This window comes from Symphalangus syndactylus, chromosome 7 (assembly GCF_028878055.3).
Source record: "Symphalangus syndactylus isolate Jambi chromosome 7, NHGRI_mSymSyn1-v2.1_pri, whole genome shotgun sequence".
Lineage (NCBI taxonomy): Eukaryota > Metazoa > Chordata > Mammalia > Primates > Hylobatidae > Symphalangus > Symphalangus syndactylus.
Window position 1 is genome coordinate 13,741,417 of NC_072429.2, and position 25,178 is coordinate 13,766,594.

General features: G+C 45.8%; 2 protein-coding genes across 2 annotated transcripts; both read right to left on the reverse strand.

Annotated features, from left to right (window-relative positions):
• Positions 1-5,452: 5,452 nt before the first annotated feature.
• Positions 5,453-7,161, reverse strand: LOC129486004 (inorganic pyrophosphatase-like). Its single transcript, XM_055285231.2, has one exon. It carries the CDS (start codon positions 6,697-6,699, stop codon positions 5,779-5,781), a length of 921 nt encoding a protein of 306 aa, XP_055141206.1. The 5' UTR covers positions 6,700-7,161; the 3' UTR covers positions 5,453-5,778.
• A 6,436-nt stretch (positions 7,162-13,597) lies between these two features.
• Positions 13,598-24,553, reverse strand: RPL26L1 (ribosomal protein L26 like 1). The gene is made up of 4 exons (XM_055285230.2): positions 24,218-24,553; positions 23,646-23,826; positions 14,754-14,890; positions 13,598-13,958 (listed from the first exon to the last, which is right to left on the reverse strand). Exons 1-4 carry the CDS (start codon positions 24,293-24,295, stop codon positions 13,830-13,832), a joined length of 525 nt encoding a protein of 174 aa, XP_055141205.1. The 5' UTR covers positions 24,296-24,553; the 3' UTR covers positions 13,598-13,829.
• Between the last annotated feature and the right edge of the window lie 625 nt (positions 24,554-25,178).

Consider the following 25,178-nt stretch of genomic DNA (forward strand, 5'->3'; position numbering starts at 1 on the left):
CCCCTCCTTCGCCTGGCTGTCTCCTGGCTGCAGCTCTTTGGAGGCATGTCGCTCACCCCAGAGCTAGGGATTCGGTCACCAGGAGCTCAGCAAAGTGTTCTGATGAGAACTTGGCCCTTTTAGACAAAGAGTGCAGTTATCTACAGCCTCATCTACTTACACAACAGACATAGAGAACTTAACAATAGTTGTCTATTACTATTCTGAATTCCCGTGTGCCTGGCACTGGGCCATGATCTTTAAGTTCATGAGCCCCAGGCCGGGTGCGGTGGCTCACACCTGTAGTCCCAGCACTTTGGGAGGCTGAGGCCGGCGGATCACTTGAGGTCAGGAGTTCGAGACCAGCCTGGCCAACATGGTGTAACCCTGTCTCTACCAAAAATACAAAACTTAGCCGGGTGTGGTGGTGCGCACCTGTGGTCCCAGCTACTCAGGAGGCTGAGGCAGAAGAATCGCTTGAACTCGGGAGGTGGAGGTTGCAGTGAGCCGAGATTGTGCCACTGCACTCCAGCCTGGGCGACAGAGCAAGACTCTGTCTCAAAAGAAAAAAAAAAAAAAGTGCATGAGCCCGTGTTGAACTCCTCACTTCAGCCTATGAGGTAATTGTAATTATTATCCCCACTTTGCAGTTGAAGAAACTGAGGCCCAGGGAAGAGGCTAAGGATCTTGCCCATGCCCAAAGTCACATAGTAAGTGGCAGGGCCAGGATTCAACCCCTGATTATCTGATTTTCAAGGCCAGAGCTCTTAACTAGCACACTACTATTTATCTTGTGTGCTGTGCCAGGCTCTGGAGTTACAGAAGTCAATCAGGCACCCCTGAGGGAGTTCACATTCTGGGGAGCAGATGACCTTGCAGACAGGCTACTCTATGCAGTGTCAAACTAAGTCGACGACCCTGCAAGACTTTCTACCCAACTAGTCCTCACTGAGCCTTGAAAGACAAGTAGAAATTAGCCAGAATAGTAAGAAGAAAAACAGGCCAGGCATGGTGGCTCACACCTGTAACCTCAGCACTTTGGTAGGCCGAGGCAGGCAGATCACCTGAGGTCAGTAGTTCAAGACTAGCCTGGGCAACATGGTGAAATCCCATCTCTACTAAAAATACAAAAATCGGCCAGGTATGCATCTGTAGTCCCAGCCACTCAGGAGGCTGAGGAACAAGAATCGCTTCAACCCCTGGGAGGCAGAGGTTATAGTGAGCTGAGATCGCATCACTGCACTCCAGCCTTGGCAACAGAGTGAGACTCTGCCTCAAAAAAAAAAAAAAAGAAAAAAAAGAAAAAAAAAAGTAAAACAGTTTTGTTTGTTTGTTTGTTTTTTGAGATAGGGCCCTGCTCTGTCACCCAGGCTGGAGTGCAGTGGTACTCCATAGCTCACTGCAGCCTGGAACTCCTAGGCTCAAGCCATCCTTCTGTCTCAGCCTCCTGAGGAGCTGGGACTACAGGTGTGCACCACCACACCCGGCTAATTTTTAAAATGTTTTGTAGAGACAGAGCCTCACTATGTTGCCCCAGCGGGTCTTAAACTCCTGGCCTGAAGGAATCCTCCACCTCAGCCTCCCAAAGTGCCAGGATTACTGGCATAAGCCACCGTGCTGAGCTGATAAACAGGGCTTATAACCCTTGCTGAGAATTTTCACATATGTTAGTTATAGTATGCGCCAAGCTTGGAATAGACAAGGAAGCCAGTTCTCAGGTTGAGGAGCTTGATGATAAAGCTTACAGGTGAAAGCGAGATAGAAAGCAGATCTTTAAATGCAAGGTGCTTTACCAGGGACCGTGGTTTCCTTGCAGTAGCCACATTGCATTACCTCCTGATTTCTTTCATCAAGTAGAATGGATTCCTGTATTAAATGGGAAACTGGACCAATAATCTTCAACATCTGTACCAACTTTTCAGACATGATTCTAAGCCTCTAACCTGATCAGCAATGTAGGAAACCAGTTTGTCTCCTTTGTGCTCATAATGCTTCCCCAAAACTTAGCCCCAGCAGAAATCCTATGGTCCTTAAGTTCTAGTCCAAGCACCGCCTTCTCCAAGACCCATTTCATGCTGTTAGTGCATCTCTTTGGATTTGTTGAATATGTATCTTGACCAACCCTCTACTAGAGGGCCGACTCCTTGAGAATAGGCACTATTTCACTGATCTTCGTTTCTGGGAGGACTTTTACATAGAATGTGCTCAATAAATAATTGTGCAACTGAATTGAGTAGCTAAGAAGGGGTGAGATCAGTCAGAACAAAATTAGAGAAAGAAGTTCATTTCTACTTTCCCCTCCCTCCCTCCCTCCCTCCCTTCCTTCCTTCCTTCCTTCCTTCCTTCCTTCCTTCCTTCCTTCCTTCCTTCCTTCCTGTTTTCTTTCTTTTTTCGATGGAATCTCGCTCTGTTGCCCAGGCTGGAGTGCAGTAGTACGACGTTGGCTCACTGCAACCTCCACCTCCCAGGTTCAAGCAATTCTCCTGCCACAGCCTCCTGAGTAGCTGGGATTACCAGCGCCCTCCACCACACCAGGCTATTTTTTTTTTGTATTTTTAGTAGAGATAGGGTTTCACCATGTTGGCCAGGCTGGTCTCAAACTCCTGACCTTAAGTGATCTGCCCGCCTCGGCCTCCCAAAGTGCTGGGATTACAGGCGTGAGCCACCGCACTCAGCCAGGGATGTAACTCTTTTTTTTTTTTTGAGACAGTCTCACTCTGTCTCCCAGGCTGGAGTGCAGTGGCACGATCTCGGCTCACTGCAAGCTCCGCCTCCCGGGTTCACGCCATTCTCCTGCCTCAGCCTCCCGAGTAGCTGGGACTACAGGCGCCTGCCACCACGCCCAGCTCGTTTTTTGTATTTTTAGTAGAGACGGGGTTTCACCGTGTTAGCCAGGATGGTCTCGATTTCCTGACCTTGTGATCCGCCCGCCTCAGCCTCCCAAAGTGCTGGGATTACAGGTGTGAGCCACCACGCCTGGCCGTATGTAACTCTTTAGACACCAATTCTGTCTAAATCTGTCGGTTTCATCTGTGAAAGGAGAAGTTAGTATCTCAGTATTATATATGTGGGCTAGTATTGACCTATAGCTCCCTCTATCAGCCAATCTGTCAAAAGCATTTTATCACACACCAAATGAAAACTGTCCCCCTTCAGTGACCCATCAAATGAAGAAATACTCTGCCCTCAGGGTGCTAAAGTCTTCAGGAAACAAATCGGACTCTGAGCGATGTGGTCCAAGGACCCCTGGGGAGTCCCTAAGACTCCCCCAGCAGGTCGTTTCTTTTCTTTCTTTCTTTTTTTGAGATGGAGTCTTACTCTGTCACCTAGGCTAGAGTGCAGTGGCGTGATCTCAGCTCACTGCAAACTCCATCTCCTGGGTTAAAGCAATTCTCCTGCCTCGGCCTCCTGCGTAGCTGGGATTACAGGCGCCTGCCACTGCGCCCAGCTAATGTTTGTATTTTTAGTGGAGATGGAGTTTTACCATCTTGGCCAGGCTGGTCTCAAACTCCTAACCTCATGATCCACCCACCTTGGCCTCGCAAAGTGCTGGGATTACAGGCATGAGCCACCACGCCCGGCCACCCCAGCAGGTCTTTTCTAACTGTGAATCTCTGTAAGGCTGAATTTTCTTCCTATAGTTCATCTAAAACAACATATCACATCAGATTGAATAAAGTAGTATTATGAGAATGCATTTGTCTTTTATTAAACCAGGGGTCAAGGAATTCTCCCAAAATGTAACACAGTGTTACTCTTCCAACTACATTTCTTGCTAGTTTTGGAAAAAACAGCTATTTCTCAAATAAATGTTATGTTAACATGTTATGGGTTTCTTGTTGCTCTTTTTATATGAATTTAAAATAAATATGTTGGCCAGATGCAGTGACTCACGCCTATAATCCCAGCGCTTTGGGAGGCTAACGCAGGAGGATCACTTGAGGCCAGGAGTTCCAGAGCAGCCTGGGCAACATAGTGAGACCCCCATCTCTACAAAAAACAATTTTGACATGGTGCTATCTCCTCTCGTCCTAGCTACTTAGCAGGCTGAGGAGGGAGGATTGCTTGAAGCCACAAGTTCAAGGTTACAGTGAGCTCTAATTGCACCATTGCACTACAGCCTGGGTGAAGAGTGGGATCTTGTCTCAAATAACAATAATAATATAATAAAATTAATGTTAAAATTTGAAGTTTTAATTTCTAACATGGCAGATATCAATAGCTATAACCTATATAAATGTAAGTCCTTGGGTCCTCCATAGTTTTTTTTTTTTTTTTTTTTTTTGATATGGAGTCTTGCTCTCTCCCCCAGGCTGGAGTGCAGTGGCGCGATCTCGGCTCACTGCAAGCTCTGCCTCCCGGGTTCACGCCATTCTCCTGCCTCAGCCTCCCGAGTAGCTGGGACTACAGGCACCCGCCACCGCACCTGGCTAATTTTTTGTATTTTTTTTAGTAGAGACGGGGTTTCACCGTGTTAGCCAGGATGGTCTCGATCTCCTGACCTTGTGATCCACCCGCCTCGGCCTCCCAAAGTGCTGGGATTACAGGCTTGAGCCACCGCGCCCGGCCAGGTCCTCCATAGTTTTTAAATGTGCAAACAGGTCTTGAGACCAAAAAGTTTGAGAAGCACCACTAGAGGAAAAGCCTCAGAGGCCCCCCAGCAGCATCAAGTAAACAAGAGTTGACTGAAACACTATTGTGCAACAAGCCGAGGAGCCCTTCTTTCCTAAACTCAGTCCTGTAGGTAAAAACAGGCATGCAGAGTCACGAAGATATGGTGTCATAAAGTCCCTTTTCAAGCTACTCTGGAAGCTTGGAAGTTACTGGGGCAGCTGAAAACCCTAGCAGGATTTATTACTCCTTAGCCCAGTGGTATATACGGAATGTGCACTGTGTATGGCCACCAGTACTACTGCTGCCACCATTGCTGGAGTGATTGCCACCTGCCAGACATTGGACTAGGTGCTTTGAATTATCTGTCTCATTTAATGCTCATGACACTGAATATAGGTATTTTTAAATCTATTGTACATAATTCAAAAAGGCTTAGATTTGGTTTATTTATTTATTTATTTTTCTGAGACAGTCTTGCTCTGTCTCACCCAGGCTGGAGTGCAGTGGCACGATCTTGGCTCACTGTAGCCTCTGCCTCCTGGGTTCAAGAGATTCTCCTGTCTCAGCCTCCTGAGTAACTGGGACTACAGGTGCCCGCCACCACATCTGGCTAATTTTGTATTTTTAGTAGAGACAGGGTTTCACCATGTTGGCCAGGCTGGTCTCGAACTCCTGACATCAGGTGATTCACCTGCCTCGGCTTCCCAAAGTGCTGAGATTACAGGTGTGAGCCACTGCACCCAGTCCTAAAAGGCTTGTAACTTGTCCAAAGCATAGCTGTTTTCAGTGACAGAGCTCAGATCTGAACATGGCTCTTCATAGCTCCTGTTCTTTCCACTAAGCCATGTTGCCTCTCCTATTTCTTTTTTTTTTCAGCAAAATAATTTTATTTCCTAACATACGGTAACATATACATCCAATATGTGCTCCCCTTGCACATCTATTCACAAGTGACTTCCAAATGACAACTGCTTTGATATTTAAGCATGTGCTAAAAGTTATCTTAGTTGAGATACGAAAAATGCTTTAGATGGATAACATTCTGAGTATATTGGATTAGTCACAGCAGAATTTACTTAGATGAGTTCTACAAATTTAATGCTTTGAAAAACTACTACTTTTACATCTAATACATCCAGATGAACACGATGCAGCAATATCAGCTTGTATTCCAGAGAAATCTCATTAGTTTTTCTGGTGATGGAACCACTTATCCATGTCTGTTGGTACTGTGCAGGCAGATTCACAGGGTGGTGGTAAAGCATCCACAATGGCTCCGGCAGCATCAGGATCACACTTGAAGGGGCTCTCAGACACAGTTGTATTCATGCAACTGATTCCTTTTCCATTTGTTTTCTTAGTCACTAATGCTTTCCAATGTTCACGAGTACTTTTAATAATATCAATTGCAAAGTCCTTATCTTTAAATTCTGCATTAAAAGCAAACTCATTTTCTGGTTTTCCATCAGGAACCTTATACCTTCTAAACCAGTCCACAGTAGCTTCTAAGTAGCCAGGTTTCAGCTGTTTGACATCATTGATATCATTATAATTGGCTGCATCAGGATCATCCACATTAATGGCAATAAATTTCCAGGCGGTTTCCCCTTCGTAAACCATAGCCAATATGCCTAGAACTTTCACACCAATTATTTCACCTCTTGCACATACCTTGCTTCCAATTTCACACACATCAATTGGGTCATTGTCACCACAACAGCCAGTATGTTTATCATTATGCCCTGGGTCTTCCCAAGTCTGAGGGATGGCACCATAGTTCCAGATATATCCTTTATAGGGGAACAAATTCGCAACATAGCGAAGTTTTCTTTCTTTCACATCTTGTTTAATGGGGTTTAAAGGGTCCTTTGTAGCAATCTCCATTTTTGCATTAGACCAGCGTGGTACTTCAACTACCACGTGGAACACATCCTTATCTGCATAAATTGGAATATCATGAAATGGAGAGATATATTGTCCTTTCTCATTTTTGAGGAAGACTTGGTATTCCAGGGAGAAGGGCACGGCGCGCTCCTCGGTGCTGAAGCCACTCATGGTGCTGGAGTCCAGCCGCCACCACTGCCACAGAGCAACCAGCTCACACATGGCGCCGACTGACAGCCTCTCCTATTTTAAGAAATAAGTCGGCATACAAAGAATCCTAAATTACACACAACTTCACAAGATTCAGACATCATCTGCTGCATAAGATGAGACCTTTAAAAGCCTATTCTAGAACTAGCCACCCTCTTGCTAAGAATAAATTGGAACATGGTTGATTTAGTGTTTTTTTTTTTGAAATGGAGTCTCGCTCTGTTGCCCAGGCTGGAGTGCAGTGGTGCAATCTCGGCTCACTGCAACCTCCACCTCCCAGGTTCATGCCATTCTCCTGCCTCAGCCTCCCGAGTAGCTGGGACAGGTGCCCGCCACCACGCCCAGCTAATTTTTTTTGTATTTTTAGTAGAGACGGGGTTTCACCGTGTTAGCCAGGATGGTCTTGATCTCCTGAGCTTGTGATCTGCCCACCTTGGCCTCCCAAAGTGCTGGGATGACAGGCATGAGCCACCGCACCCGGGCTCTTTTTTTTTTTTGAGACAGAGTCTCCCTCTGTCACCCAGGCTGCAGTGCAGTGGTGTGATCTCGGCTCACTGCAAGCTCCACCTCCCGAGTTCACGCCATTCTCCTGCCTCAGCCTCCTGAATAGCTGGGACTACAGGTGCCTGCCACCACGCCCGACTAATTGTTGTATTTTTTTTTTTTTTTTTTTTTTTAGTGGAGATGAGGTTTCACCATGTTAGCCAGGATGGTCTTGATCTCCTGACCTCATGATCCTCCTGCCTCAGTCTCCCAAAGTGCTGGGATTACAGGTGTGAGCTGCCGCACCCGGCCAATTTAGTTATTTCTGATGGCAAAGAATATTTTCTTATCTGTGCATGTTTTTGTTACTATGGTGTTCAGATAATAAATCAACCTTATATAGCTGTTTAAATTTGGATGGCCTGCTTTTCTCATGAAGACTTTCTCATGGATCAAACTTTCAATAAACATTCAATTGTACATGAATATAATAAATACTGATTTTGGAAGGATACAAACGAAACTGGAAACAGTGCCTCTGGAGAGAACTGAGTGACTGAGACTCAAGGTGACAAAGAAACATACTTTTCACCATCTACTTTTTTGTTTTACCTTTTAATTTTGTACCATATATAAGCACTACTTATCTAATTAAAAAAATACCAGTTTAAAAGGACAAGGCACAAGACTCTGGTAAACTATCAGATAGAAACTGCTCAAAGTCTGCAGCATCAGCAGAGAATGGTGGACTCTTGGTTAGTAGGGTTCTCTCTGGTTCCTGGAAGATTCAATTACTTGCTCATCCAACTCACATCAAGTTCTGTGGCTTCTGGGTGCAGTGGTTCATGTCTGTAATCTGAACACTTTGGGAGGCCAAGGCAAGTGAATTGCTTGAGCCCAGGAGTTGAAGACCATCCTGGGTAACATGGCGAAAACTCGTCTTTACAAAAACCACAAAAATTAGCTGGGAGTGGTAGCATGTGCCTGTATAGTCCCAGTTACTTGGGAGGCTGAGGTGGGAGGATCGCTTGAGCCTGGGAGGCAGAGGTTGCGGTGAGCTGAAACCATGCCACTGCTCTCCAGCCTAGGTGACACGGGAAAACCTTGTCTGAAAAAAAAAAATTATGTGGCTGAACATCTCACGCCTATGCAATGTGAAAGCAGACATTCAAAAGCAATTATCTGAAGTTTAAAAGTTTGGCATCTTCCCAGAATAGCAGAAGGGAACCACTCAAGGGAATGGACATCTGCAAATGTGATGAAAAGGTCAGTAGAAAACTGTATAATTCATTCATTCCAGAAAACAAGCTAATACCCCATATCCTGAACTTTGATAGGCAGGCCCACCCATCTGGCATTCTCCAATCCTCATTTCCTGCAGCAGCCCAAACACATCACTGTTGCCCTTAAACCCTTCCCTTTTTTCAAGAATCAGTATTTGTCTCAACTCCCTGGAGAAAAACTTTTCTCTATGTTCCTGTGAACAAACTCCATTGCCAATCTCCTTTAAGAGACAATAGCTAAAACTTCCTGAGCACTCTGTGCTTTACACACATTATCTCAAGTAATAAGTCTGACAACTCTATGATGTAAGTACTAATTTTATCTCCATTTTATAAATGACAAACCTGAGGCCCAGAGAGGTTAAGCACTTTGCACAAGGTCACACAGCTAGGAAATGACAGAGCTAAGATTAGAACTCGAGGCCTAGTTCTTGCTCTTGATCATGCATTATTATTATCAACCTGGCTCAGTATAAGCAGTGTGGTATGATTTGGATACCTATAGGGGGATTGCAGCTCTCAAAGCTCTTATTGGTCATTTTTCTTGGAATAAGTTGCTGAAAACAAGCCAAGTCTGATTCCTAGATGATATCATAACTTAAATTTACTAATGAAAGTAATGGCTGGAGCCTGGAGCTCAGACCAGGTATCAGACTATAGAGTAAGGAGCTGTGAGTTTAGTATGAAATCTGACTTTCATGCAACTCTTAGAGTCCTAAAATATGTATTGGTTGAGAACAAAGACAAGAATCAAATTAGAAAATATAAATTTCAGAATTTACTAGTTAACCTACTCATTATACTCATTAGATACATAGCTCAGCATGTTAATGATAATACAGTTGCTGTATGGTGGGCACCTACTCTGTTTTATTTATTTGTTTTATTTTTGAGGCAGGGTTCCGCTCTGTTGCCTGGGCTGGAGTGCAATGTCATCATGGCTCACTGCAATCTTGACCTTTTGAGTTCAAACAATCCTCCCCACCTCAGCCTCCTGGGTAGCTGGGACTACAGGCATGGGCCACCACATCTGGCTAGTTTTTAAATTATTTTGTCGATATGCGGTCTCACTATGTTACGCAGGCTGGTCTGAAACTCCTGGGCTCCAGCGATCCTTCCACCTCAGGCTCCCAAAGTGCTGGGATTACAAGTGTGAGCCACTGTGCCTAGCAGCTTTTTACATAGATAGAAAAACAGAGAATCAGAAAAATGACCTCCCAAGGACAAGAGCAGGATTTGAACCCAAATCTGTCTGACTCCAAGGACAGGACAGTATCTGTCTACCTTGTATCAGTGAGTTCAGTGTACCAATGCCAAGTCAGAGAACACATCTTGAGTTTTGTGGTTTTTGAACTCCCTGATTTTTTTTTTTTTTTGAGATGGAGTCTCGTTCTGTCTCCCAGGCTAGAGTGCAGTGGCGCAATCTTGGCTCACTGCAACCTCCGCCTCCCGGGTTCAAGCGATTCTAGTGCCTCAGCCTCCTAAGTAGCTAGGATTCAGGCGCGTGCCACCACACCCAGCTAATTTTTGTATTTTCAGTAGAGACAGGGTTTCACCATGTTGGCCAGGCTGGTCTCGAACTACTGACCTCAAGTGATCCACCCACCTTGGCCTCCCAAAGTGCTGGGATTACAGGTGTGAGCCACTGCGCCCTGCCAAACTCACTGATTTCTTTTCTGAAAAATAATTGCCTCTTTGAGTGCAGAGTGAATGTCAGAATTGGACATATAAGTAAACTGAACAATGATAGTGAAATTAACATTTGTGTACTCATAGCTTTCAAAGAGTACTCAGAAACGGCCATCTGATCTTGCCATTTTATCACTGCATTTTCGATGAGATAGGAAGGCAGAGCAGGTATTATCATCTGTTTGGAAGTCCAGAGACGAGTAACTTTCTCAAAGGCTGACGACTGCCAGGTGGCAGAGCTAGGATTAGACCTGGACAGTTGGAGATAATGCTTTTCTAAGTAGCACTACTGGCTGCAAACACATAGGTTCTTGTCTGTTCCACATAAATGTCCAGTCTCTTATCAGACTCCAGAGAAAGGTTGACAAGAATGAAGGAAGGAAGACTAAAGGTAAGTGGCTAATGTGGGAAGTGAATGGCCTTTGATGCAATTTGGCTCAGGTTCAAATCTTGGCTTCATTTCTTATGCTGTGATTTGGACAGTTAACCTAAGTCTGTTTTCTTCATCAGTCAAAATGGGAAACAACACTGATTCAATTAACATTTATTAAGAAACTCCAGAGTGTCAGATAAGCCATTACTAGAAAGTCATAAAAAGCTGTTTGATACATTTTAATCAATACATTATTATTTTTTAGGCTAGTCATGGTGGCTCATGTCTAATTCCAGCACTTTGGGAGGCCAAGGCAGGAGAATCACTTGAGGGCCAGGAATTTGAGACCAGCCTGGGTAACATACTGAGACTCCCATATCTACAAAAAAATTTAAATATTAGCTGGGTGTGGTGGCACATGCCTGTAGTCCCAGCTACTTGGGAGGCTGAGGTGGGAGGATCACTTGAGCCTAGGCTGTCAAGGCTGCAGTGAGCTGAGATCACACCACTGCACTCCAACCTGGGTGACAGAACAAGACCCTCTCTTTAAAAAAAATTTTTTGTGTTTTTTTTTTAGGACAGGTGCAGTGGCTCATCCCTGTAATTGCAACACTTTGGGAGGCTGAGGTGGGCGGATCACTTGAGGTCAGGAGTTCAAGACCAACCTGGCCAACATGGGGAAAACCCGTGGTGGCACACGCCTGTAATCCCAGCTACTTGAGAGGCTGAGGCAGGAGGTTCACTTGAACCCGGGAGGTGGAGGTTGCAGTGAGCTGAGATAGCGCCACCGCACTCCAGCCTAAGCAAGACGGAGACTCCGTCTCAAAAAAAAAGTTTTGTTTTGTTTTTTTTCCACAGGGACAGAGGATTTTGGATGTGGCCCTGGAGATACATTTTCTTTTTTTTTTTTTTTTTTTTTATTTTATTTTTTTATTTTTTTGAGACGGAGTCTCGCTCTGTCGCCCGGGGTGGAGTGCAGTGGCGCAATCTCGGCTCACTGCAAGCTCCGCCTGCCGGGTTCACGCCATTCTCCTGCCTCAGCCTCTCCGAGTAGCTGGGACTACAGGCGCCCGCCACCACGCCCGGCTAATTTTTTGTATTTTTTAGTAGAGACGGGGTTTCACCGTGGTCTCGATCTCCTGACCTTGTGATCCACCCGCCTCGGCCTCCCAAAGTGCTGGGATTACAAGCGTGAGCCACCGCGCCCGGCCTGGAGATACATTTTCTAAAAAGTTTTATTCACCACATACCTCTCAGACAAAGGAACTAAATCTTTTTTTCTTTTTTTTTTTTTTTTTTGAGACGGAGTCTTGCTCTGTCCCCCAGGCTGGAGTGCAGTGGCGCATCTCGGCTCACTGCAAGCTCCGCCTCCCGGGTTCACGTCATTCTCCTGCCTCAGCCTCCCGAGTAGCTGGGACTACAGGCGCCCGCCAACATGCCCGGCTAATTTTTTTGTTTTTTTTTTGTTTTTTTTTTTTTTTTTTGAGACGGAGTCTCGCTCTGTCGCCCAGGCTGGAGTGCGGTGGCGCAATCTCGGCTCACTGCAAGCTCCGCCTCCCGGGTTCACGCCATTCTCCTGCCTCAGCCTCTCCGAGTAGCTGGGACTACAGGCGCCCGCCACCACGCCCGGCTAATTTTTTTTTGTATTTTTTAGTAGAGACGGGGTTTCACCGTGGTCTCGATCTCCTGACCTTGTGATCCGCCCGCCTCGGCCTCCCAAAGTGCTGGGATTACAAGCGTGAGCCACCGCGCCCGGCCAAAATGGACTTTTTTTTTTTTTTTTTGAGACGGAGTCTCGCTCTGTTGCCCAGGCTGGAGTGCAGTGGCGTGATCTCGGCTCATTGCAAGCTCCGCCTCCCGGGTTCACACCATTCTCCTGCCTCAGCCTCCCGAGTAGCTGGGACTACAGGCATCCGCCACCACACCCGCCTGATTTTTTGCATTTTTAGTAGAGACAGGGTTTCACCGTGTTAGCCAGGATGGTCTCGATCTCCTGACCTCGTGATCCGCCCAATTTTTTTGTATTTTAAGTAGAGACGGGGTTTCACCGTGTTAGCCAGGATGGTCTCGATCTCCTGACCTCGTGATCTGCCTGCCTCGGCCTCCCAAAGTGCTGGGATTACAGGCTTGAGCCACTGCGCCCAGCCAGCCTAAATCTTTTTTTCTAATTAAAAAAATTAATTTTTTTTTTTGTAGTGGTGGAGTCTCAGTAGTTAACCAGGCTGGTCTTACACTCCTGGGCTCAAGCCATCCTCCCACGAGTATCCCAAAGTTCTGAGATTACAGGCATGAGTCACTGTGCCTGGCCAAAGGAACTAAATCTTGAAGATGTAGTTCCTTGAAAGTTAGACCAGGAGTCTAACGCGGAGGCCAATGGAGGCCAGGCAAGAAGCGTATGGGAGCAGAGCAGGTGGGAGAGGGAACCGCCAAGCCCTTGGCTGCACTTAACACTGCAAAAGAGGGAGAGCCCCATGGAGCCAGGTGAAGCAGGTGATTCTCTGTGAAGTCTCCCACATTTTAAATGTTGGAAATTTTTTAAAATTATAAAATATAGTGGAAAAACAGTATCTCAGTTAAATCTTTCCTGTAGGCTGCCAGTTTCTCAAGTTAGTTCCAGAAGAAAACGGGCTTTTTAGTCACATGAAAATGGCAATTGCAAAGTCAAAACTTTGAGAAGATAAGCCTGTTCAGGGAGCTGCACATGATTTGGTTTGGTTGGCACTTGGAGAGAAAGCTGGGGAAGCACAAGTCAGGAGGCCAGAGAGCAATCTATCAGGCCTGAGATGTGACAGTGCACATTACGACTGCTACTGAGTGGGGCAAATCCCTGCGTCAAGGACCAGAGCATGGCAGTTCATGCCTGTAATCCCAACACTTTGAGAGGCCAAGGCAGGAGGATCATTTGGGCCTAGGAGTTCAGGACCAGCCTGGGCAAGATGATGAGGCCTGTCTGTATAGGACTAGAGCCCTGCCCTTTCTACTTCAGCAGCACAAGAGTCCAGGCAAGAGGAGGGCCATTTAACCCTACCCCTGCGATTTTGCTGTTCCACACATTAAATAGGAAAAGACCGGCAAAAGGGAATTGATAGTAAGTGGAATTTATTTATAAAACAATGCAAATACTATTTGGAATTAGGAAGCATTTCCCATTTTTACTCATAAAATTATTAATTAAAATTGCAAAAGTAGATTTACAGAGCCACAGGTAACAAAACAGGAAATGAAATGTTCCAGAGACATTCTGAAAAGTTCGAAAGAAACACACACTAGCCTCAAAATCTCCGGTTAAACCGTGGTTGCACAAGAGATTCTATTTATTCCTGCATTTTCTCAATAAGTTCTTCTTTATATTTGCCTTTCTCTTTTCCGACTTGTCGAGAGTTGGCTTTGTGTTCAAGAATTTTTTTCCGATCCTTGTCCAGTTTTAGCCTGGTGATAACCACCTGCCAGGAGTGAGAAAACAGATCTTTATTTCCGCATCCCCACCAGCTATTGAGCAATATAGACATCATAAGTTAAGTAAGACCTCAGCCATTCAGCTTTTAAGGAACTGAAACTCTGCAAGGAAAACAGACCCTATAACACAATATAAAATAGGAACACAAAGGAGAAATAGCATGTTCCACCAGGTAGGCATGAGGGCTACAGGAAGATATATTCTCTCTTATGCCTCTGAATATTATGTGGTAGGGGAAGTGATGCCTGGAACACTTGGAAGCCTCTTGCAACCAGCTTAAAGACATAGCCATCAGCCGGGCGTGGTGGCTAACACCTGTAATCCCAGCACTTTGGGAGGCTGAGGTGGGCAGATCACGAGGTCAGGAGATCAAGACCATCCTGGCCAACATGGTGAAACCCCATCTCTACTAAAAATATAAAAATTAGCCGGGCGTGGTGGTGTGTGCCTGTAGTCCCAGATACTTAGGAGGCTGAGGCAGAAGAATCGCTTGAACCCAGGAGGCAGAGGTTGCAGTGAGCCAAGATTGCGCCACTGCATTCCAGCCTGGTGACAGAGCGAGTGTCCGTCTCAAAAAAAAAAGACACAGCCATCACCAAGAAAGGCAAAACAGAAAAGAGAAGAAAAATCTGGATCTTTGATGATATCACAAAGCTACTGAATCAGTCAAGTCCACCTGGCCCGCCTCAGCCAACTGTGCAGGGAGTACCAAAATACCAATAACTTTTAACAGTATTGACACACTCCATGGCTGCTATTGCCACTCAGTCCTTGACCATACCTTGCTCGGGTGAATGCCCACGTGGACGGTTGTGCCGTTGGCCTTCTCACGCTGCACCCGCTCGATGTAGATGACATATTTCTTTCTGTACACCTGGACTACCTTGCCAATTTGCTGACCTTTGTAGTGTCCTCGAACTACCCAAGAGAAAACACAAAAGAGAATCCCCCTCCATTTGTAGTGCATGATCATAACGAGGAAGCTAACCATCAGGAGGAACACATGGGCTAAACATATAACTTTGTCAAAAGCAGCTTAATCCTGGCAGTCAAAAATTAGCTACTTTTCTGATATAAATCTGTGCTGTGTTATGGTTGGGTGGAGACTTTTTTTTTTTTTTGAGACGGAGTCTCGCTCTGTCGCCCAGGCTGGAGTGCAGTGGCGCGATCTTGGCTCACTGCAAGCTCCGCCTCCCGGGTTCACGCCATTCTCCTGTCTCAGCCTCCGGAGTAGCTGGGACTACAGGCGCCCACCACTGCGCCCGGCTAATTTTTTGTATTTTTAGTAGAGACGGGGTTTCACCGTGGTCTCAATCTCCTGACCTCGTGATCCACCCGCCTCGGCCTCCCAAAGTGCTAGGATTACAGGCGTGAGCCACCGCGCCCGGCCGGGTGGAGATTTTTTACCTGGATCCCACAGAAATGTGCGATATGAGCTTTAGAGGAAAAAGAATACAAAACTACATATAGAATATACTCTGAACCATATATATACATATATATATGTCAAGTATCCCTTATTCGAAATGCTTCAGACCAGAAGTGTTTTGGATTTAGGGTTTTTGGGATTTTGGAATATCTGCATTACTAGCTAAGCACCCCAAATCTGAAAATCCGAAATCCCAAAAGCTCCGAAGAGCACTTCCTTTGACCATCACGTTGACAAAGTTTCAGATTTTGGAGCATTCTGAATTTGAGATACTCAAACTATATGTGTGTATGTATATACATAATGTATATTACATATGTGCATATACATGTATATGTATTTATGTCATATATATGTATCATATACATACATATATGTACTTATATGTAATATATACATATATGTATCATACACACATATATTTATGTGATATATACACATATGTATACATATACACATATGTACATATGTGTATATGTATACATACACATGTACATATGTGTATATATGTATACATACACACACATTTCATATATATAGCAGGACACAGTGGGATAAAATATATATATAAAAATATTGGTAACAGCTACCATTAGGCAGGAAGTAGGATTATAGATGACTGTTTTTTTAGATTTATATTCTTCTAAATTTCAACATTTCTACATTTAATACAAATATTTTAAAGTCAGAAAAAAAATTTAAAATCTCACAGGCTGTTTTACTGTACTAAAAATCTACTCTATTCAAAAACCAACTAGATTAGGGTTTCCTTGAAAGCAAGAGCTTATTTATTTATTTATTTATTTTTGACACAGAGTCTCGCTCTGTTCTTCCAGGCTGGAGGGCAGTGGCATGATCTTGGCTCACTGCAACCTCCACCTCCCAGGTTCAAGTGATTCTCCTGCCTCAGCCTCCCAAGTAGCTGGAATTATAGGCACACACCAGCAGGCCTGGCTAATTTTTGTATTTTTAGTAGAGATCGGGTTTCGCCATATTGGCCAGGCTGGTCTCGAACTCCTGACCTCAAGTGATCTGCCTGTCTCGGCCTCCCAAAGTGCTGGGATTACAGGTGTGAGCCACCATGCCCAGCCACAAGAGCTTATTAAACACTATGCATGTGGGCCGGGCGCGGTGGCTCACACCTGTAATCCCAGCACTTTGGGAGGCCAAAGTGGGTGGATCATGAGGTCAAGAGATCGAGACCATCCAGGCCAACATGGTGAAACCCTGTCTGTACTAAAAATACAAAAATTAGCTGGGCGTGGTGGTGGGCGCCTGTAGTCCCAGCTACTCAGGGGGCTGAGGCAGGAGAATCACTTGAACCCGGAAGGCGGAGGTTGCAGTGATCCAAGATGGTGCCACACTGCACTCCAGCCTGGCGACAGAGTGAGAAACCGCCTCAAAAAAAAAAAAAAAAAAAACACCAGGTACGATGTGACTCTGATTAATAAGCATAGAGGAAATACCACTTATAAAGAACTAGAGAGCCCCAATACTCCTAAAATGTCTACGTATATAGCTTGTTCGGCTTACTTTCCAAGGCGATTTTTAGGTTGAAGAGGACAATCATATCTCAATGAAAAATCTACCACAGACCACATGACCAGAGACTCTCGGGACACACCTGGAAGAAGTCTTGTTAACTACCATCAAGACTGAAGAAAGATACATGTTTTTTAAGAGACACGGTTTCACCATGTTGCCCAGGCTGGTCTCAAACACCTGAGCTCAAGAGATGCATCCACCTTGGCCTTCCAAAGTGCTGGGATTACATGTGTGAGCCACTGCCCCTGGCCAAGACTGAAGAAAGATCTTAGGCCGGGCATGGTGGCTCACGCCTGTAATCCTGGCACTTTAGGAAGCTGAGGCAGGTGGACTGCTTGAGTCCAGGAGTTGGACACCAGCCGAGGCAACAGCAAGACCCCGTCTCTACAAAAAAAAAAAAAAACAGTTAGCCAGACATGGTGGCATGCGCCTATGGTCTCAGCTACTCGGGAGGCTGAGGTGGGAGGATCACTTGAACCCAGGAGGTTGAGGCTACAGCAACCTGTTTTTGCACCACTGTACTCCAGCCTGGGCAACAGAGTGAGACCCTATCTCAAAATAAAATAAAATTAAAAATTAATTTAAAAAATTTTTAAAAAGAGAAGTGGATAACCTCTGGACATAGTGAAGAGGAAGATAGGAGACAGGATAAGACTAAATCGACTGGTCGACTAGACTGGAGAGGTGAGGATGAAGAGGGAAGGATGATACTCAGAGTCTGGCTTGGGCAACCAGATGGATGGAAATGCCTTTGCCAGACGCAGAGAACATTGGGGAAGCCCCATATTTTAGGAGGAAATAGTTTAGTTTGGAACATGCTAAATTTGAGGCATCTGGGGACATTCTAATAGAGAATTCAGACACAGCTGGAATGCACTGGGCCAGCAATAGAGACGTGGGAGTCATCCACAGAGAGGCAATTAGAAGCTTCATTTTGCTCAAGGAGTGATGGTATGAGAAAAGGGCAGAATGTACACATGTGAGAAAAGCCAGCATTTTGGAAGAGCTTGTGAGAGATTAACATAGCCAGAGTGAATGGGAAATCATGCAAGTGTGGTGTTACAGCAGCCAAGAGAAGAATGTCAAATTCTGTGGGACTATCAGGTACACAGAGGGTAAGGTATTTAACAGATCTGACAACAAGGTCATCACCAGTGGCTGTGGCGGGAATGCCTTTAGTGAGTGGTGGGATGGAAGCCATTTACAGTAAAGTGATGAGTGTACCAGGGGAGAAGGTGAAGGTGAGAAAAGACAGTCCAAAGGAGCTTGGCTCTGAAGATGAGAAGGGGATAGATGTTTGAGGGGGATGGAAGGCTAAGGGAACTTTTTTTTTATTTTTTATTTTTAAAGAAGGGAAAACATGATTGTTTAAATGCTGATAGGAAGGAACAAGTATGGAGGAAGAGGGTAAAAGAAACTACAGAGAAAGAAGATAAAGGACCAAAAAAGCTCCAAGAGAAGAATGGAGCGGCACCCAGCGGCAGATGGATTAGGCTTAGGCAGAAATAGGGATATTTCTTTTTTTTTTTTTTTTTCTTGAGACAGAGACTTGCTGTGTTACCCATGCTGGAGTGCAGTGGCGTGATCTTGGCTCACCGCAACCTCCGCCTTCTGGGTTCAAGTGATATCTCATTGCCTCAGCCTCCCTTGTAGCTGGGATTACAGGCATGTGCCATCACGCCCAGCTAATCTTTATATTTTTAGTACAGATGGAATTTCGCCATGTTGGCCGGGCTGGTCTCAAACTCCTGGCCTCAAGCGATCCACCCGTCTTGGCCCCTCAAAGTGTTGAGATTACAGGCGTGAGCCACTGCACTGGGATATTTCTTTTATTGTAACAGGAGGGAAAGAAAATAAGAGGGGTGGAACTACAGGTAAACGTGTAGGTGTGGAGCCACGATTTCTGAAAGTTCCTGGCTGATAACTTCAATTTTCTCTGTAAAGTAGGAGGAACCATCACCTACTCAGAGAAGGAGGAAGGTAAGTAAGATTCAGAAGATCCTGTGAGAGGAGGCAATATTAACAAACCCAATCAGGGCTATTTTATTTCCCTGGTGGAGAAGAGTTCAGCCAGTATGGCCTTTGGCTGAAACAATTCATACCTCTTAGGCATTCAAAAAATGGCAACAGGCAGCCGGGCGCTGTGGCTCACGCCTGTAATCCCAGCATTTGGGGAGGCTGAGGCGGGTGGATCACCTGAGGTGAGGAGTTCGAGACCAGACTGACCAACATGGTAAAACCCCATCTCTATTAAAAATATGAAAATTAGCCGGGCGTGGTGGTGTGTGCCTGTAATCTCAGCTACTTGGGAGGCTGAGGGAGGAGAATGGCTTGACCCGGGAGGCGGAGGTTGCAGTGAGCCGAGATTGTGCCACTGCACTCCAGCCTGGGCAACAAGAGTGAAACTCTGTCTCAAAAAAAAAAAAAAAAAAAAAAAGGCAACAGGCCAGACACTGTGGCTCATGCCTGTAATCCCAGCACTTTGGGAGGCCAAGGCAGAAGGATTGCTTGAAGCCAGGAGTTTGAGACCAGCCTGGGCAGCAAAGCAATACCTATTTTTAAATAAATAATAAATAAATGTTTCTATTAAAAAAATATATATATATATATATATATTTCAACAGCAGCTCCTTCTCCCTCTTTGCCCTCCTTCTCTATCTCACCTTCTACATCTTATCTAGTCAAAAAATTGTTTTCATTCATTCAACAAATATTGACTGACCCTTCTCCTCTCCAAGTGTCAGGCTCTGCACTGAGGTCAGACAACAAACAAGATGAACTCTCTGCTTTCATGGAGCTTAGCCTGATGGCCAGCTTTCATGGAGCTTAGCCTGATGAGTACATATACAATATATGAGCACTAACTGGAATAAGTCACATAGGAACTTACTGGGATGATTAAAAATGGTCTTTTTAACGGTCTAATCATAATTAGGGTAATGGCTATTTGGTTTTACAACTGCCAAAACTGACCTGTGCATTTTACTGTGTGTAAATTATGCCTCAGTTAGAAATAAAATTATTTCAAATTGTGCTTACTGCTACGAAGAAAAAATAAAGAATGCTATGCTATAATATTGGTTAAAAGATCTGGGAAGGCTTCTCTGAGGAACGGACATTTAAGGTAAGACCCGAAAAATGAGGAGTTACCTAGGTAAAGGAGAGAAAGAAAAGCACTCCAGGCAGAGAGAACATTCCAGTGGGAGAAAAGATCAAGGTGTATATAAAGACCCCAGAAGCCCAGTATGGTTAAAGTGTAGAGCACATGGGCATTAGGAGGAGATGAGGATGGAGAAGTAGACCAGGATTGGCCCATACAGGGCCTTGCAGTCAATGATTTTAGATTTTTTTTTTTTTTTTTTTTTTTTTTGAGACCGAGTTTCACTCTGTTGCCCAGGCTGGAGTGCAGTGGCACAATCTCGGCTCACTGCAACCTCTACCTCCTAGGTTAAAGCGATTCCCCTGCCTCAGCCTCCCGAGTAGTTGGGATTACAGGTGTGTGCCACCACACCTAATTTTTGTATTTCTGGTAGAGACGGGGTTTCACCATGTTGGCCAGGCTGGTCTCGAACTCCTGACCTCAGGTGATCCACCCACCTCAACCTCCCAAAATGTTGGGATTACGGGTGTGAGTCACCATGCCTGGCCATGATTTTAGATTTTATAAGCACATCAGGCACCATTGGTAAGCACCTGGCTAACTCCTCATTTTTCAGGTCTTCTCTTAAATTTATTAGTTCCTCAGAGAAGCCTTCTCAGGTCCTTTAATCAATATCATAGCATCCTTTACATTTTCTTCATAGCAATGAACACAATTTGAAATCATTTTATTTTTAACTGAGGCATCATTTACATACAGTAAAATGCACAGGTCAGTTTTGGCAGATATAAAACTGCCAAAGGATTTTTTTTTTTTTTTTGAGACAGAGTCTCACCCTGTCGCCCAGGCTGGAGTGCAGTGGCACAATCTTGGCTCATTGGAAGCTCTGCCTCCTGGGTTCACGCCATTCTCCTGCCTCAGCCTCCCAGGTAGTTGGGACTACAGGCGCCCACCACCACGCCTGGCTAATTTTTTATATTTTTAGTAGAGACGGGTTTCACCATGTTAGCCAGGATGGTCTCAATCTCCTGACCTCATGATCTGCCCACCACGGCCTCCCAAAGTGCTAGGATTACAGGCATGAGCCACTGTGCCTGGCTGGTTTTGTTGTTGTTGTTGTTGTTTTTGAGACAGAGTCTCACTCTGTCGCCCAGGCTGGAGTGCAATGGCACAATCTTGGTTCACTGCAACCTCCTCCTCCCGGGTTCAAGCGATTGTCATGCTTCAGCCTCCTGAGTAGCTGGGATTACAGGTGTGCACCACCATGCCTGGCTAATTTTTTGTATTTTTAGTAGAGATGGAGTTTCACCATGTTTCCCAGGCTGGTCTCAAACTCCTGAGCTCAGGGGATCCACCCGCCTTGGCCTCCCAAACTGCTAGGATTACAGGCGTGAGCCATCATGCCCAGCCTGCCAAAGGTTTTAAATAGGACCTAATTTGCAAATAATACCACTCTGTGGAAAATGGACAAAGGTAAGAGAGCTGCAATGCTGCCTTGAACTGGACTGGAAATAGGTTCAAGACTTACTTTGGAGGTAGAATCAACAAGCCTTGATGGTAGATTACAAGAGGGGGTTAAAGAGCGTTGTTAAAGATAACGAAGGTTTAGGGGCATATGCAACTGGGGAGATATAAATGGCACTTACTGGAGATGTGGAAGATGGGAAGAGAGTTGGATTCTGGAGGCAGTGAGAGTGTTAGGATCAAGAGTACTCTTGGATAAGAAGCTTGAAATGTCAATAGGCTACCTAAATAGAGACGTTCAGTAGGTAGTCAGATTTATAGGTCTGTGTTATAGGTAGTCAGATATATAGGTTGTCTAAAGTGGTCTGGACTGGGATATAAAAGAGGGAGTTGTTAGCACACAGCAGACATTTAAAGCTCTAAGAATGGATTATTACCTATTCTTTTCCTACGTAGAGAACACAAAGCAGGAAGAGATGCTAGATGTGTCCACTGGATTCAGTCACGAAGGGGTTATTAGTGATCTACGCCAAGGTAGGTTCTATAATGTAGTGGGGACAGGGAATAGACTGAAGAGTATCCAAGAGTGAATGGGAGATGAGGAAGTGTAGACAGCTCTCTTGAGGAGGTTGGTTATGAATAGAGAACAAAGTGTAGTAGCTGGAAGGAAATGTGGGGCTAGGGAAGTGAATCCAAATTTTCCAGCTCTCTTTGAAAATCCAAGAATCTAACAATGGGCCTGCATTTCCCCCAGGCATCAATGAGCTAAAGGTAGATGATTATATCTTATATGTGAGGCTTGAGCTTTCCAGTTTGCCATTTTCTTTTTTTCTTCCCTTATTTAGGGAAGTGAGCTATCCCTACCTATCCCCCATAAGTATTTGCAATTCCCCCATTCTAGAACATGTCTGATGGGAAGGATCCAGGAGAGAGGGGGTTGAAACTGCTGATCCTACCTCTGAACTACTCTTTCCACTCTTCCTGTCACACTCCCAGCTTAATTCCACATTTTTTCCTCCTTAACATATCCCCAAACCTTCAAAGAGTTCCCAGTGTCTCAGATGATACACCAAGCCTCATCACCTTATGTCATTTCATTCTCTAAGACAATAGTTCTTAACTGAGTGAGGGAAGCATTTGGCAATATCTGGAAATATTTTTGCTTGTCACAACTGTGAAGGGAGGGAGTGCCACTGGCATCTAGTGGGGAGAGGCCAGGGATGCTGCTAAACATTCTACAATGCACAGGACAGCTCCCACCACCCCCCTCCCCCACAACAATTATCCAGTCCAAGATATCAATAGCGCTGAGGCTAGGAAACCCTGCTCTAAAACGTGATCTCCATGAGAACAAGGGCCTTGTCAATCTTGTCGTAGAACAATGTCTGGTAAGTGCTCCATAAATATTCCTTTGAGGAATGAATCTAGCCCCTGCTTATTTCACTCATATCCAACTCCCTTCCCTCCTCTCATGCATTCTAAGCTTCAATCACAGAGAACAGAGGGCTTGTACATTCTCACATGGGCCAGTCTTTTAGAAATTATCAAAGAGTGACTCGCTGCATCTTTACCATTTCTCCTGCCAAATCCAATGCTATCACATGGCCAGCTCCCACAAATCTCTGTCCATCAATCCCACTACACCCAAATATACTAAAACACTACTCTCACTGCAGCACCTTCCCCTACAGTCTGGTTCAACAAGCCACCTTGGGCAACAACACTTGGCAAACTAGCAGCCAGAAGGTTAAATCAAAAGTATTTTTGGCGGGGCACGGTGGCTCACACCTGTAATCCCAGTGCTTTGGGAGGCTGAGGTGGGAGGATCACTTGAGGCCAGGAGTTCCGAGACCAGCCTGGGCAACATAGCAAGACCCTATCTCTACAAAACAAACAAAAAAGCAGGTTTTTGCTTGGCTGACATACTGTTTTATTAAATTTTATTATTACTATTAAATAATTAAATGCTCTAAAGCAACGCAGGCACTCTGGGGGCTCTGAACCCTATCACTGGCCTAACACATCTGAAGGGTCACACTACTTGCCAGAGTCCTGAGGCATGTCAGTCTGTGAATGCTCCACGCATGACGTTCTTAGGCAAAGGTGTCCGAGCGCCACTAGCGCTGGAGGGAGACGTACCTGGACCTCGTCGACCTTGCGGATGGGCATGGAGCGGACATTGTACTTCTGCCGCAGCTCCTTCGAGAGCGGGGATGACACGATCTTCCTGCGCACGTGTGAGGGGGCACTGAAGTGACGTTTGCGGTTTTTACTGCGGTCCGAGGTCACGAAGGGATTGGGCTTCATGGTGACCCTCTATAAACGGCGGAGAGAGACGGAATAAAGCGGCGCTCAGAGGGTTACAGGGGCCTGTTCTCGACCCAAGACACTCCTCCTCATCCCCGCACAAAGGCTCTACGGGGGAGGTGGCCTCTGAAAAGGCAACTGAGGGAGGAGAGAGAGATGCGACTGGTCCATCACATAAAGTGAGACGTGTGTGGAGGTCGCATGCCTGACTAAAGGGGTCGTGGGGGAGAGGGTGGCACTGGGACCTTGAGGCTGAGGAAGGAATGCAAGGGTTAGGCAGGAATGAGTGGTCGGGAGGTCAAAGAGAGCTGTGGGGTGACATGTGTTCCTGCGACACACAGGGCAGGGTCTCACGGGGCGGTGCGTTTCAGAGTCCGAGAAAACTCCAGCCTCCACTCACCCAACTACTAGCGGCCTCAGACCCTGAGTGCGCAGGGCCGGAAGTGAGTGTCCGTGGCGCGCGAGCGCAGAAAGACATCGAAGTCCCATTTCCGTAGGAGCGAAGTAGAATGGCGCCCCCAGCGGCTTGGGGTGGGATCTCAGTGCCTCATTCCTGGGGGCCCCGGGAGCGCGATGCCAGTGAGTACAAGGGCCTACTTGTGTAGGGCCTGCGGTAGACGCTTACTGGTGTTCTTTTTTTTTTTTTTTTTTTTTTTGAGACGGGAGTCTCGCTCTGTCGCCCAGGCTGGAGTGCAGTGGCGCGATCTCGGCTCACTGCAAGCTCCGCCTCCCGGGTTCACGCCATTCTCCTGCCTCAGCCTCCCGAGTAGCTGGGACTACAGGCGCCCGCCACCACGCCCGGCTAATTTTTTGTATTTTTAGTAGAGACGGGGTTTCACCCCGTTAGCCAGGATGGTCTCGATCTCCTGACCTCATGATCTGCCAGCCTCGGCCTCCCAAAGTGCTGAGATTACAGGCGTGAGCCACCGCGCCTGGCCTACTAATACTAGGTTTTATTCCGGGCCCTTCACAGTTAATGTTGGAGATCTCTGGAGGATGGCCACATCTGGGCTATTTGCAGAAGCCTGGACAGCACAGCAAGCGGAGTTAAAGCAGTTAAGGCAGTATCAGCTGAAGAGCCACCCAGCTGTGCGTGTGCCCAGGCTCCAAGAATAAGGAGGTTGGGGGGCAGTCCTAAGAAAGGAAGTCATTACCCATTGGCAACCCAGTAGCAGACGCTGGCATAATGGTGCACACACAGGAAAGGTCAGAGGTTCTTCTCAGAACAGTCCTTAGGTGTTAGTCAAACCCATGCCCTGCCCCAAGGAGTTCATTCATTCATTCATTCACTCACTCACTGGTTCTGTTTATTCACTCACTTCTCTATCACATATCCATTTATTGTCATTCACCTACTTATT

What these genes read in the sequence shown, in the direction of transcription:
- RPL26L1 (XM_055285230.2), bottom strand. Translation starts at nt 24,295, where the DNA reads ATGTCTTTCTGCGCTCGCGCGCCACGGACACTCACTTCCGGCCCTGCG. An exon ending in CTGAGGCCGCTAGTAGTTGG is followed by an intron (nt 23,827 to 24,217) that starts GTGAGTGGAGGC and finishes CGCCGTTTATAG; the next exon opens with AGGGTCACCATGAAGCCCAA. An exon ending in GGTCGACGAGGTCCAGGTAC is followed by an intron (nt 14,891 to 23,645) that starts GTCTCCCTCCAG and finishes TCTCTTGGGTAG; the next exon opens with TTCGAGGACACTACAAAGGT.
- LOC129486004 (XM_055285231.2), bottom strand. Translation starts at nt 6,699, where the DNA reads ATGTGTGAGCTGGTTGCTCTGTGGCAGTGGTGGCGGCTGGACTCCAGC.